Source organism: Silurus meridionalis, chromosome 6 (assembly GCF_014805685.1).
Source record: "Silurus meridionalis isolate SWU-2019-XX chromosome 6, ASM1480568v1, whole genome shotgun sequence".
NCBI lineage: Eukaryota > Metazoa > Chordata > Actinopteri > Siluriformes > Siluridae > Silurus > Silurus meridionalis.
The window spans coordinates 7,984,601-7,998,806 of record NC_060889.1 but is presented as its reverse complement, the minus strand read 5'-3'; the positions used below and the strand labels follow the sequence as shown (position 1 = coordinate 7,998,806).

Below are 14,206 nucleotides of genomic sequence, written 5' to 3'. Positions count from 1 at the left end.
CTTTAGAGGTTAGTTTGGTTTTTTTTACAGCCTCCAGGTGATTTATATTGTTTGTGACATGCTGAGGGAGTTTCCCAACCAAACATTCCACGAGGAAGGAGAAGTTTGTCCTGTAATGCAAAGTGTTTATTAGCAAATTGATTAGCATTTTTAAAGTATATTATATTGATATGATAGACCTATGACAGTCAATTATTTCTTGTTTACATGTAGATATGAGGCTGTTTGATAGTAGAGGAAAGCTAATTGACTCCAGCCACAGCATTTACATGGCAAAAATCATATTGTAGGTTTGCTGAAAATGCAAAAACTATTTGTGACTAGACAGTATTGCCTGAATATGTAAGGTCAACAGATTCTTGGCATTTTGCAGTGTATAAATTCATTACTTTCCACTGCGAGTTTTGGTGCCATTTAACAATCTAGTAACTATTACACACTATCTTCTTCTTCTTCTTTCGGCTGCTCCCATAAGGGGTTGCCACAGGGGTCGACATCCGTCTCCATACCACCCTGTCCTCTACATCTACACTTTAATTTATAACAAAAATTCCACTTAAACATTTGAAAGAAACTACTCAACCTTCTTCCAATGCAAAAATTATTTCTTATCAAAGAGATTTTTCAGAGGAAGTTTTAAAATAATATTATTACCATTTGATAAACCTAATAAAACTGCTCAAAGACTGGCATCTACTAGCCTCTGCCAGGAAGTTATAACTTGGCCAAAGATATGTCAGTATTTTAAGTATTGGTTTTAACTTCTGTTTTACATAACCTGGTCACCGGTGGACAGTCGAGGTTGTTAGCCATGTACACTTGGTAATTTTATGCGTTTCATAAGTGTCCACCGATCATATGTCTTCACATTCCTTTAGGAGCAGGGTTGCAAATTTGACAAAAAAAAATTCTAGTACTGCATTGTCATTGGTGATCAGATCAGTGGATGAAATTCATTGATAAATCTGGGATTGTCAAGAACAATTAAGAAATGTGTTTATGGTTTACAGAAACCATAGGTTTCATATAAACAGGTTTATAAAATTACTATAGTTAATATAACATGGTTTATTGGTATAAATGAAAAAATCTTCTATAGCTTTGATTCATACAGTAACCCGATGCATTTGCGTTCAGACTAGACATACAATGTGGACACATGCGTCCCAGACCACATTTTGCAGTGACCACCTTGTCTGTGTAAGTTGTGTTCATTTATATTTATTATTATTATTATTTTTTTTTATTTATTAAACAAAAAACTGTGTGTGTGTGTGTGTGTGTGTGTCTGTGTGTGTGTCTGTGTGTGTCTGTGTGTGTCTGTGTATGTCTGTGTGTCTGTGTGTAGAGGACAGGTGAACAGCTTGCATTGGCTTAGATCTCCTCAGGCTACATTCCTGCATCACTTGACAGCTATGCTCACTGAGCACTAATTAAATGATCTAGTTAAGCACATGCTGTGCATAGCTACGGCTAGACCTCGCTCTTAATGCCGATCAGTTTTGGGAGGTTTGTACACGTTCAAGCTTGTACTGAACTCGGACCAAGGAGAACAAACCGATCAGCACATCTTTGACTGGTTTCTAGTTCAGAAAACTTGATTTCATTTATTGGGTACCAAATGAATGAACTGGGTATTGTGAAGAAACCTATGCTAGTTTACTGTATATATAATACGTGTCAGCTGCTACACTGCCCACTGCATAGGCTGTTTCTCTTTATAGTCCTGGTTAACAATAATTTGAAGTTATTTGGTGGAAAAAATTCAAATGTATCACACTAAGATCTGCTTAGTCTCTATCCATTAGAATGCAAGTACAGTATATGAGTGACAAGAGGTGCTCTATGTAGTAATGGAGGTTGTAGCTTACTGTAGTTGTAAGCTTACTGTAGTTGTAAATCAAAAGAATAGAAGTGTTTTTAAAACGATGACAGTCTTAAGTTGTGTTTTACAAAAATGCTGATGTGGATTGGACAGGATTTAACATTTCTGGTCTAGACTAGAGACAGTCCTGACTACAACACTGGTAATAGATATAGAAGCTTAGCAAAACTGTTAATTTAACTGTTAATTAAATTTTATTTTGCATATGGAATTTTAAATATGGGTTTTAATTTTGACTTTGACTTTGTGTGTATATTTAAACCTGCAGCTCAAATACCAGGCTACAGAAATAGCTAGACCTAGCTTTAACCCAATGCAACACAAATGTATCAACACAGTTTTTGATTGATTTGACCTGACCCCTACCATGCCCTCTTTCCTAACCCAGCAACCTAATGCTATCCAAGGTTGCCCTTCCCAAGCCCAGTTGTCCTTTCAAGTTATTCATCAAACATCTACTTTGTTTTTAGAAGCTATGGAACCAATGAGTGTGCAGAATTGTGGCCCACCACTTCCAGGGTGAAAAGCCTTAGCCTAGTGTCTGTGGCAGAATTACTTTCACCTCACAGAGAATGCATAATGGGCCCTTTAATAGCTTTGTCCACACAACTTTATCTAATCCCACTGGAAGAGAATGAAGCCTCTCTTATTTACCTCCTGAGTGAAGTTTAGGGAAATTTGAGGGGCCTTCAGCAGATGGTGGTCCAAAAAATACTGTTGGCTAATGCAGATATCATGAACTTAACCTATTATTAATTTTTTTTTTTTTTTTTTTTAACATGTTGCTTTAGCCAGGTGTGCAATTTTTTTATATATATAAATTTGAGGTTCTCTAAAGAGTCCTTGCAGCTTTGTTGCAGTTTTCTGAAAATCTTCTTATTAGGCTTATATTATTGTATTCCTAATATCAGCTGAACCGTGTTAATTGCCCTGTAACTTTTTCCTGAATCTTCACTTTCTTCAAACTGGGACTTTTACTCTCCTGTGGTGAAGGAATTTCTCCCCAAGGAGAGAAAGACGGTAAACATGGTGTTAGAAATGCAGCCTCCAGGAGTCGTTTGAGTTCAGAAGGTTGGGCAGGAGGTCAGCCCACCATCATCGATGAACCTTGTATAACCAAGGTATTTGAACAGATGGCTTCAGCTGTTTCGAAATGTGTTGCTTTGATTCTGAGAAGAAAAAAAATTCTCACTGTCCTTAAGGTTGTTGTTTTATATATTTTACTTGTTTGTCCCAATAATCAAATATTGAGACTTTTCTCTATTGGTCACTATTTAAATTATAGATATTGCTGTCTTTACTCGTGTATTAGAAGTTGGATGTCAAGTGATCTGTTAATTAGAAACCTAGACTTAATGAGCCTCTTTATGAAAGGTTAGGACTTTAGACCTTCAGACCTCTTTAACCTGCACAATAGGAAGTAAAATCAATCTTTTTAATAAGCAACTTTGTTACAACATGAGGTTGTATATGAAGGTTGAATTGAGATGTGTGGGGATGTCTATGCGTCTCCTTTTTTTTTTTTTTTTTTTGCATGAACATACTTGCATGGTGAAAGCTGTGGTTAGCACCAACTAGATGTTTAATCTTCACACATATACTCCAAGAAACCTTCCCTAAAAAGGTGCTCTTGAGCAGATTTTAATTTAGAGTTAAATAAGGAGTTGATTATTGTCCAATAACTGAAAACCCGAGTTTTATTCTTCAGAGAAAACTGTTAATAAGTACATATTTTTAGGGACAATACAATAATTTTACTTGATATGACTGAATGTTTTAAAATGTAATAATGTAATTCAAGGTCAATATACATGTCATAATACACAATAGTTAACTGTTTTTGAATTTGAATGAATAATTTATGTCCCAAAAAATGTTGATGGCTAAAAGTACATTATAATTGCTCTGTCAATAATAATATAACAAAAAATATACCTAAAACTAATAATATCAGGGCTGTTTTGTTATTAAAATCAAATCAACACTACATTATACCATCTTATTATCACTATGTTTTCAAAATGTCAGTGTCTACTATCACTTTCTCTACAAAAAAGTCATGACCTAAAACATTCACCTCATTTAAAAAACGCAGCTATTTCATATCTCACCTGCCTGTATCAGATTCATTAGTTGACTTATTCTTCCTGTATGTGCAGAGTTCCCAGGTTTTGTTTCTTTGTCATCCAGCCATCTTCATTCCACCGCAGGTTTTTTTTCTCCGAAATAATGCGTGTACATATACATGCACATGTGCTTGCAAAGGGGCACATGCTTAGACTGGGTCCTACTGAGGCCATGTTTACGTGTGTGTACACTTGTGTAACAGGGCAGATGATCCCAGCTGGGATCTTTTGTTCTTGGTTTTTTTTTTTGTCTCTTTCAGTGGGTGCAGTTTTAAAAACAGCAAGACCGAAAACAGCATGGTGGTTCCCATGACTGAACAAAATACATTCAGTCTAAGACTAAACATTGCTGTGACTTGAGTAAATAGGTCACTTTATCAAGTAGACATTGTAAACGTAAATGACGAAAAATTAGTGATACCTTGTGGTCAGTTATTTAATTGCAGGCACTTAAAAGTAAAATACTACTGAAAAATAGGTATTCTGTTTATATTGGATGAAAACATGAGGCACTGAAACGGGTTTTTATATAGCTATTTTAACTCTGCTGCATTTAAATCTCTCTTTTGATTGAAGTTAAAAACTTAAAGCCAAATACTGTTTGTAACTTGTGATGTAATATAATTTCTTACATCCCTATAAGCAAAATGAGAAAAAGAATATGAATGTTGCCAGTTTCTTTGCTCTGTGAGCGCATGGACAGCAGAGGTGGCAAAACTACACACATCCTTCACTCAAGTAGAAGTACAGTTCCTTATGTTTTAAAAGACTCTGGTAAAAGTTTAAGTATTGACTACACTTTTTCACTCAAGTTAAAGTAATGAAGTTTGGGCTCTGACTTAGGTAAAAAGTTGCTATTACTAGTACCTGTTTCAGTGTCACCCTGGTAACTGCACCTCACATCATATTAATATATTGACATAATATAAATAAAGGGAACACTTAAACAACACATCCTAGATCTGAATGAATAAAATATTCTTATTAAATACTTTGTTCTTTACATAGATGAATGTGCTGACAACAAAATCACACAAAAACTATCAATGAAAATCTAATTTATTAACCCATGGAGGTCTGGACTTACAAAATTGAAGTGGAAAAACACACTACAGGCTGATCCAACTTTGATGTAATGTCCTTAAAACAAGTCGAAATGAGGTTTAGAAGTGTGTGTGTGGCATCCACATGCCTGTGTGACCTCCCTACAATGCCTGGGCATGCTCCTGATGAGGTGGCGGATGGTCTCCTGAGGGATCTCCTCCCAGACCTGGACTAAAGCATCCGCCAACGCCTGGACAGTCTCAGACATGAGGTCTGGGGAATGGGCGGGCCAGTCTATAGCATCAATGCCTTCGCTGACACTCCAGCCACATGAGGTCTAGCATTGTCTTGCATTAGGAGGAACCCAGGGCCAACAGCACCGGCATATGGTCTCACAAGGGGTCTGAGGATCTCATCTCAGTACCTAATGGCAGTCAGGCTACCTCTGGTGAGCAAATGGAAAGCTGTGCGGCCCTCTAATGAAATGCTACCCCACACCATTGCTGACTCACTGCCAAACTGCAAGGATGTTGCAGGCAGCAGAACGTGCTCCAAGGCATCGCTGTCACCTCTGTCACATGTGCTCAGTGTGAACCTGCTTTCATCTGTAAAGAGGACAGCGTGCCAGTGGCAAATTTGCCAATGTTGGTGTTCTCTGGCAAATGCCAAACGTCCTGCACGGTGTTGGGCTGTAAGCACAACCCCCCACCTGTGGACGTCGGGCCCTCATACCACCCTCATGGAGTCTGTTTCTGACCATTTGATCAGACACATGCACATTTGTGGCCTGCTGGAGGTAATTTTGCAGGGCTCTGGTAGTGCTCCTCCTGTTCCTCCTTGCACAAAGGCGGAGGTAGCGGTCCTGCTGCTGGGTCGTTGTCCTCCTACGGCCTCCTCCACGTCTCCTGATGTACTGGAGTGTCTCCTGGTAGCGCCTCCATGCTCTAGACACTACGCTAACAGACACAGCAAACCTTCTTGCCACAGCTCGCATTGATGTGCCATCCTGGATGAGCTGCATTACCTGATCCACTTGTGTGGGTTGTAGACTCCGTTTAATGCTACCACTAGAGTGAAAGCACTGCCAGCATTCAAAAGTGACCAAAACATCATCCTGAAAGCATAGGAACTGATAAGTGGTCTGTGGTCACCACCCTCTTTTATTGGGGGTGTCTTGCTGATTGCCTATAATTTCCACCTGTTGTCTATTCCATTTGCACAACAGCATGTGAAATTGATGGTCAATCAGTGTTGCTTCCTAAGTGGGCAGTTTAATTTTACAGAAGGGTGATTGACTTGGAGTTACATTGTTTTGTTTAAGTGTTCCCTTTATTTTTTTGAGCAGTGTAAATGAATTTAAAATGTTGCTACCTTATGAATGTATACAGGCTGAACAACCACCATATAGAACACAAGCAGAGAAAAGATGATGATGATCAGGTGATCAGAAATGTCCCTGTTCTCATTCATGTTTACATCCCTGACTCACTCTGTCTCATCCACGCTAGTCATACTTCTTGTTGCCTTCTGCCTTGCTTGTTGTTAGCTTTATAGACTAGCCTACATCTGTGGTGCGTGATAGCCAGGAAATAATACACCAGTGGTAGATTGAAAAAGTGGTGCAATGACACGAAATAGGTTGATGGGCTAAAAATGGTGTGCAATGAAAAGAAAAAATATTGATAATGTCACCATTGAGCAAAATAATCACTTAAAACTAAAGTAACAAGCCTGGGTTGTAAATGTAAGAAGTAGAAAGTACATATATTTGTGTAAAAATGCAATAAGTGAAATTAAAAAGTAAAACAAAAATAAAAAAGTTAAGTAAAAATAGTGATGTAAAGTACTGTTACCAGAAAAATCTATTTTAGCACGGTAACAATGTATTTGTACTTCATTACTTCCCACCTCTGATGCAAAGCTTATAAACAGCTTTTTCTAAATGCATTAAAGTTACAGTAGCTCTAGGTTCTCTTTTACTATAGTGAACCCATTTGTGCAACATTTTGGACTAAAATTGCAGCACAGCAGCAGTCAGTATCGTAGCATAAAACAAGCCAGTAAACAATAGCAAGTAGTTTAGCAATAAAATAGACGACATTTGTGATAACTAATGTTAATAAACATCTTCTAAAAACATAACTTTATGTGGGCAGTGTAATTTATTTAACCTGGTAGTGTGTTAAAAGAGCTATTGCTATAAACTCATTTAAAAGTAGACGAGAGGGATTTTTGTGTTTGTGTGCTTTCTCCGTGTTCGCTTTTCTGGTCATATACATAAAGCAGTGTAGATGTATCTTCTTCATGGCTTCTACAGCACACAACCAGAACCTAACCTTGCTTTTATTTCTTCATCACAGAGAACAGGTGGCTAGCCAGGTTTGCACAAATCTGTACTTAGACATTCAGCAATTAATCTAAAAGGCTGTTTGTAGCCACATTTCCCTTTCAGGAACTTGAGCTGCATCAACAACGCGTGTATTAAGTCCAATAAAAGGCACGGCACCACTGGCGGGGTGACGTCATGACTAGAAAGCTATAAAAAGCACATGGAGTGAAGCCGGCGCTAGCTTCTGTTTGTTCATGAAGCACTCTATGTATGTTTGTCTGAATGGTCAGTGGTAAATGTCTGAAAAAATATATATAAAGAAAAATTAAGGCAAGCAAGAAAGCTAAGCACACTTTCCGGCTGTGTGTTCCTCCCTGACCCCGCTATATTATGGGGGGATACACACAACCTGTGTGTGGCTTTCCTGGGAGTGGAGAATGCTAAATCGGTAAATTGCGCTCACATGTCTATATCCGCTCCTGGTGGGCACTCTTCAAGGATGCCCCTGCTCCTCGTGGTAATGGCCTTCCTCTCGCTGAGGCAGAGGGGCACGCTAGTTCCTGGGGCTTGCAGGTGGACCTGGCAAAGTGTCTGGAGATTGGTTTGTCTCTTTCTCCTTCCTCACATGCCTGGTCCAGCACTCGCTCGCAAGTCTCAGAAGCACGAAAACAAGGGTTTGAGGAGCTATTGGAGGTTATAACCCGCACCAAACTTGATATAAATTGCAACCAGCATCTCAGCTTCCGCGTCAGGTTTTGCCCAGGGCCATGGGGTGTCCAGGTCCTGGGCTAAGCCTTTTTTCGGCCTGCTTTCTTAAAAACGTCCGTGTACTCCAACATTGAAAACCCAGACTCTGCCCACCAAGCCCCTTCGAAATACGTTGCCCGCTGCGTGCCTGCACACCATGGCAGTGTTGCAGGTCTATCAGGCTGACCTGCTGCGAGAGCTGGACGTGGGTGGCATCTCGGGCGGCGAAGAGGTCCAGGAGCTCCGCTGTACAGCAGATTGGGCCCTTAGGGCAACTAAAGAGACCGCTGTGGCCATTGTCTATGGCCGCCCTTGTGTCGACTGAGAGACACTTATGGCTCACACTGTCGGATCTTTTCGATAGGTATAGGGCCGTGCAGCTTGACGCCCCTCTGGTACCGACTGGCCTATTCGGCAAATTTGTTAATACGGTTGTCGAGAGGTTCCAGGAGCAGTCTACAGTATTTCAGCGGTTCAGAAATAGAGCGTCACGACCAGGGACCTTGTGCGATGCTCTTGGCTGAAGCCCCGAGAAATGACAGATTTGAGGATAATTTTCAATAAGAGGGCTTTGGCCAAATGATCCTGACACAGAATGTTCTGGTGATTTTGCCGGGAAGGTGCGCTGTGCTACTCATTATACGGTGCCTGCCACGCCCTGGCACCCCCAGGGAGCTGGTCCCTGCCACGCTTAGTGCTTAAGGTCACGACCAACTCCAGTGAGTACGCTCCTTGGTTTCCTAGGAGGCCCCTAGAGCTGCACCAGCGTGTAGCTCTGGCTCTAGGCTTACCAGAGGTCAGTTTTGAGGGACTGATACCCTTAAAAGACTACCTGTGGGTCCTGTGTACTGTAGACAGAGAATATATACGATTCAGTTCGGGTCTCATCCGCCACGATTCAGCGGTGCGTGTTCCACCCTTGTGGGACCCGAGAAGGCTCTGGTCATGGAACAGGAAGTAGACACTCTCCTAAGGAAGGAGGACATTGTGATCCCTCTACTACATACAATCAAGGTCACGTGGTGAGCCCTACATGCCGGAGATGGATGCTTTCCTCATGGGTTGGAGATGCAGTCATGAGTGGCCACTATGGCCAAGGTCTCTTGGCCTGAACAAGTATGTTCAGAAAGTCTGAGCAACTGTTTATCTGCTATGGCCCTCTGAGGAAAGGTCTTGCTGCGAACAAGCAGATGCTCAGCAGATGAATTGTGGATGCTATTTAATCCTCCTATGAGTCCTCTGGTCCCCCGGCTCCTTTCGGGGTCAGAGCGCACTCAACTTGGAGTGTGGTGGCATCTAAGGCTTGATCCTCTGGCCCCTCTGTTCTTCGACCAAGCTGTGCTCTTACACACTAGGCAGGAACTGGTCAGTCTGGCGGTATTGGACACTCATTCCCAAAGCGTTGTTGATGCAGCGTTTCTTTCCCTCAGGGAACCATGGTTACATACATTTTTTTCGTTTTCTGTTTGATTTTTGTTTTTAAATAAACTAAGTGCATTTCACCAAAAGGAAACAAATTAATGTTTTGAACAAATAAAGACATGCATAAAGTCCTATTTAGAGCGTTTTGCAGTTTCACACTAAACTTTCCAAGATTCCAGATCTATCAGACTAAAGTGCTTACTGGAGCTCTATGAATGAATAAATGAATTATCTGTTAACTATATAGACAGTTCTGTATGGAGCACTCTGTACTGTAGAAACAGCAATAAGGGATATGCCAACCAGGTGATGCTATGTGTTGAAAACCTGTTATTCTGTATGTTTCTCTGCAAATCAACAGACAAGACAAAACAACTTTGATATTTTATAATGATTGATGTCAATTAAGACAAAAAAGAACATTTTAAAAGTGGGTGCTTTAAAAGAAAGGGCTATTGCATGTAGGTAAGTAATATTAGGAAAAGGTGTATGCATTTTGGAGGAATTGTAGACAGTACACATTTCTGAAGTGTCGCAGCTGTTTCCACACACGAGGCATTTCATCAGGCCTGTACTGCCATCAGCTATTTGGCTCAGGTGCATTTGAATCTCACTTGGGATTAGAATAAAAATGTTAATGTTTAACCAAAAGAAGCTACAGCAGTACAAGAAAAAAGATTCCATAAACCCTGCTGCTCAGGGTTGTACATAATAATTAAGTAAAGTTAAGCAGTCACTAAAGATGAATGGTGATTGAACATGAATTGTAGAAATTATTATTTATGGAGACACCAGACTGCAATACAAGTGCTCATACTACACTGCAGCCCTACTCGATACAAGATAACTAATGAATTAAGCTAATGCAAAAGCTTGAAAAAAAATTAAAAAATAAAAATAAAAAAACAGTAGTAGTTAATACTTAAAATAAGAAAAGCAAGGTCATAAACCACCATTTTCTTTCAACATGTTGGCCGCTTTTAAATTCATTCTTACAGGTAAATATCAGCCAAAAGAAAGTTCTGTGTACAGTCCACAGTTTACAGTAATCTGTATTATATGTTTAATTATTTAGGCAACTAAAATTTATCCACCAACAATTCAGAAATTACACAATTGACTGTACAGTAAATATGCCAAAATGACAAAATTTCAAACCTAGTAAATCAAGCAGCAAAAAAAACCAACAACACATCTCTGATCTGATCAATACCTGCTAGTTTCATTTCGAAAGATATTTAAAGAGGTATGAGGCTATTTGTCCTCTAGGCAAATAATATGTGTACAGGTTATTGAGAATACTAATGTTATACTGTACTCTCTTACTAACAAATGTTTTATAGGGGCTATAAGGCTCAAAATGGTCCAATTCATACATCTATACAGAACCAATTATACTGTATGTATGTATGTATGTATGTATGTATAATTAATTCATACATACAGAACCAACTATACATCCATAAGAATGACAAAGCAGGAATTATGTTTAGAAATCCTTCTGAGCAAAGTGGTCTTGGTTCTGTTCCAAAGAAACTCTAATGTTTAAATACAATAACAAAGTGATTCCAGCCTTAACTTGTCCAGCTGCAAGAAATGAACCAAACATGACACTTTTTGTTTGAGAGCTTTGTTGTTCTGATGACCAACAACTGACCTAGTAGTTGTAGAGCTGCTGAAATAGGATGATAGATATTTGAAACAGTGGACAAAAAGAGAATGTCTTCATGCAAAAAAAAATTATCTGCGCTAGTTATTTATATAATTATCATACAATGAATTGAGTCCATGCACTGTGTTCTCTATGACCAGTTTATTTTTTTTTTTTATATTGACTGTTCTGCCTCTATTGTTTATGAGATCTTAAAAAGCCCAGACAGTTGTGTAAGCAGACTGACTGTGAGTTCCACTCCTACTGTGATTGTGGCAAGACACTCTCATCGTGTCTCTTTAGTGGTCATTTTAGAGGTCACGCTAACAACCATCTGACAGGAACAGATGGAGAAAATGAGCTGACAAGACCAAAGGGTAGTTTTGTGGAGACAGCAGTGATTTTGGTTCACATCATTTGCACTCCTTGCACACATGCTGTCAAGGAACAGAGGTCATGTAATATTCACAGAGATCGATCGTCATGATTTGAAAGCTGATAATATGCAAATATTTGTGAGAAATTTGTGTGTGTTTAAATACTGTACTAAATGCAAGTTAATGCGTTAACCACGAGTATTCTCTTTTTTTCAAATAAATCTTTGACCCCGTGTCTTTCTGTGTGCTTGTGGTCTAGAATGGAGCGGTTCCAGGAGAACAAGTGAAAAAGGATGAGAATTCTCGACGAGGAAACTGGGGGAACCAGATTGAGTTTGTCCTGACTAGTGTAGGCTATGCAGTGGGGCTTGGCAATGTCTGGAGGTTCCCCTACCTTTGTTACAGGAATGGCGGAGGTGAGTATGTTGTTTTTCTCTTATAATGTATCAACTAATCTGTATTGTCTGTATTGAATTTGTACTGTTCAAAAACCAATCTGTATTTTCTGTAAAAAAATATCCTATCTTTAATCATCTTATGTAAGGAATAATGAATCAGAAAGATTTCACACGTGTTGAACAGTTGCCCAGTTATCAGTCATATCATCAGTTCACTTACTGGTTATCCTTGTGTATGTTTTGGAATAGTGACAAGTAGTATTGATTCTTATTCACTGGAAGATCAGCCACTGAATTAGACCTCTACTACTTCTTCTTCTTCTTCTTCTTCTTTGGGTTGCCCATTAGGGGAATCACTCTGTCCTCTACATCTGTCTCTTTCAAACCAACAAACTGCAACCGTCTTTCCCTACCACATCCTTGGCCTTCCTCTGTTCCTCCCGCCTGGCGGCGCCATCCTTAGCCTTCTTATGACGATATACCCCATGTCCTTCCTCCTCTGCACATGATCAAAACATCTCAATCGATTCTCTCTGACCTTGCCTCTATCCAACCTGCGCAGTCCCTCTGATAAACTCATTTCTATTCCTGCCCGTCCATGTAACTCCAAATAAAAATCACTGCATCTCTCTGCCACCTTAAGCTCTGTCTCCAAAAATTCTACCAATTATTCTAGCACACCTAGCAAATTTCAAGTTTGACTGTGAATGCTCCTGTTTGTATTCTGTCCCATGCTACTTTAAAATACACACGATTAGCCCAGAAGCAAATTATGATGACATGCAATTCATTTTGAATAAGTCATTGACCAGTAGATTCAACAACCAAAAAAAGTAAAAACACTACACATTATAGACATTTTGCCAAAAGAGCAAATGCAATGTTTCCTGATCATATAGAAATTTTATGCTTGTTTTATATCAGTGTTTTTAGCTAGTTGTTATCTATCTAGCTCACCCTGTGACTCTGTTGCGTCATCTACTAGTTTTTACTCTAGTTTATTAGCTGAATATTTTAAAATGTCTGTGTTTGTGTGTGTTTTAATAGTATTTTGTATAGTTTAGGGTTCTTCAAATACTTACAGGGTCCTATAATTTAGAATTGTTTCTAAAAAACGAAACCCCTTGTTGGGTTATACTGGATTGTTTTTTCTTCTTATGAGCTCACAATATAATTCAGTTGTTATTTAACAATGAAACATCACAATATAAATAAGGGATTTACTACTGTGTGTTGTGTTTCTTAGGCGCCTTCATGTTCCCGTACTTTATCATGCTGGTGTTTTGTGGCATCCCACTGTTTTTCTTGGAGCTCTCCTTTGGTCAGTTCACATCACTTGGCTGCCTGGGAGTGTGGAAGGTCAGCCCCATGTTCAAAGGTAAACCTCCAGATAGCACCATTTAGGTCAGATATAGAACCAGACGTCACTTAGTAATGATTGATTTTTGGGCCCATGGTTTAAAGTCTAAATTTTGACATTTCTTTTAACCAAGACCCCGTGTCTAATGTTTAGGATCTGTTTGGTCATAAATTCTACATTTTGAAAAAGATTTCTACCTAAGTATTTAATGTTGGAATGCTAAACATACAAAGTCAGATCATATAGATCACTTTAACATGACCAAGTTAAAATAAAAGTCTAGACAATAAAGAATGAATGAAGCAAAATGATAATTTTTCCATTCATCACGTATTTGCTCTTTGTTCTGTGCTATTTTCTATCAGTAGGGTCCTGATATTGTTTATATTTCTAAACAGTATTTTGAGGAGTTTAAGTTAAATGTTCAATGTTGCAATATGAAAGCAGATATGAAAGCATAAGTCAACAGGTTTAATTATATTCTGCTCTTGCACTTTTTTCCTCTTAGGTGTCGGCTATGGAATGATGGTGGTCTCTACTTACATCGGCATCTATTACAATGTTGTGATTTGCATCGCAATCTACTACTTTTTCATGTCCATGACCAATCTGTTGCCATGGACATACTGCAACAATCCCTGGAACACCCCTGACTGTAGTGGCGTAGTGGGCACACCGCAAGCAAACGGCACCTTAGCTAATATCACCGCTACTGTAGCGTCAGGCCTTACTGAGGTGATCAGCCACTCGAAGAGGACGAGTCCCAGTGAGGAATACTGGAGGTTAGAACAGCACCAATGAGTTTGTAGTTTTATATAATACACAGTATTAGAACTGTTTTCTCACATCATCCATTATAATATTTTA

The 14,206-nt window shown here is 39.2% G+C and overlaps 1 protein-coding gene across 2 annotated transcripts in view; it reads left to right on the top strand.

Moving 5' to 3' along the window:
- slc6a9 (solute carrier family 6 member 9) overlaps window positions 1-14,206 on the top strand; it is a 53,843-nt gene that overhangs the window by 24,111 nt on the left and 15,526 nt on the right. For both annotated transcript variants that reach the window (XM_046851397.1, XM_046851396.1), the window contains 3 exons: window positions 11,841-11,997; window positions 13,226-13,357; window positions 13,848-14,121. In XM_046851397.1, coding sequence (XP_046707353.1) covers window positions 11,841-11,997; window positions 13,226-13,357; window positions 13,848-14,121 — 563 coding nt within the window. The remainder of the gene's footprint in view (window positions 1-11,840; window positions 11,998-13,225; window positions 13,358-13,847; window positions 14,122-14,206) is intronic.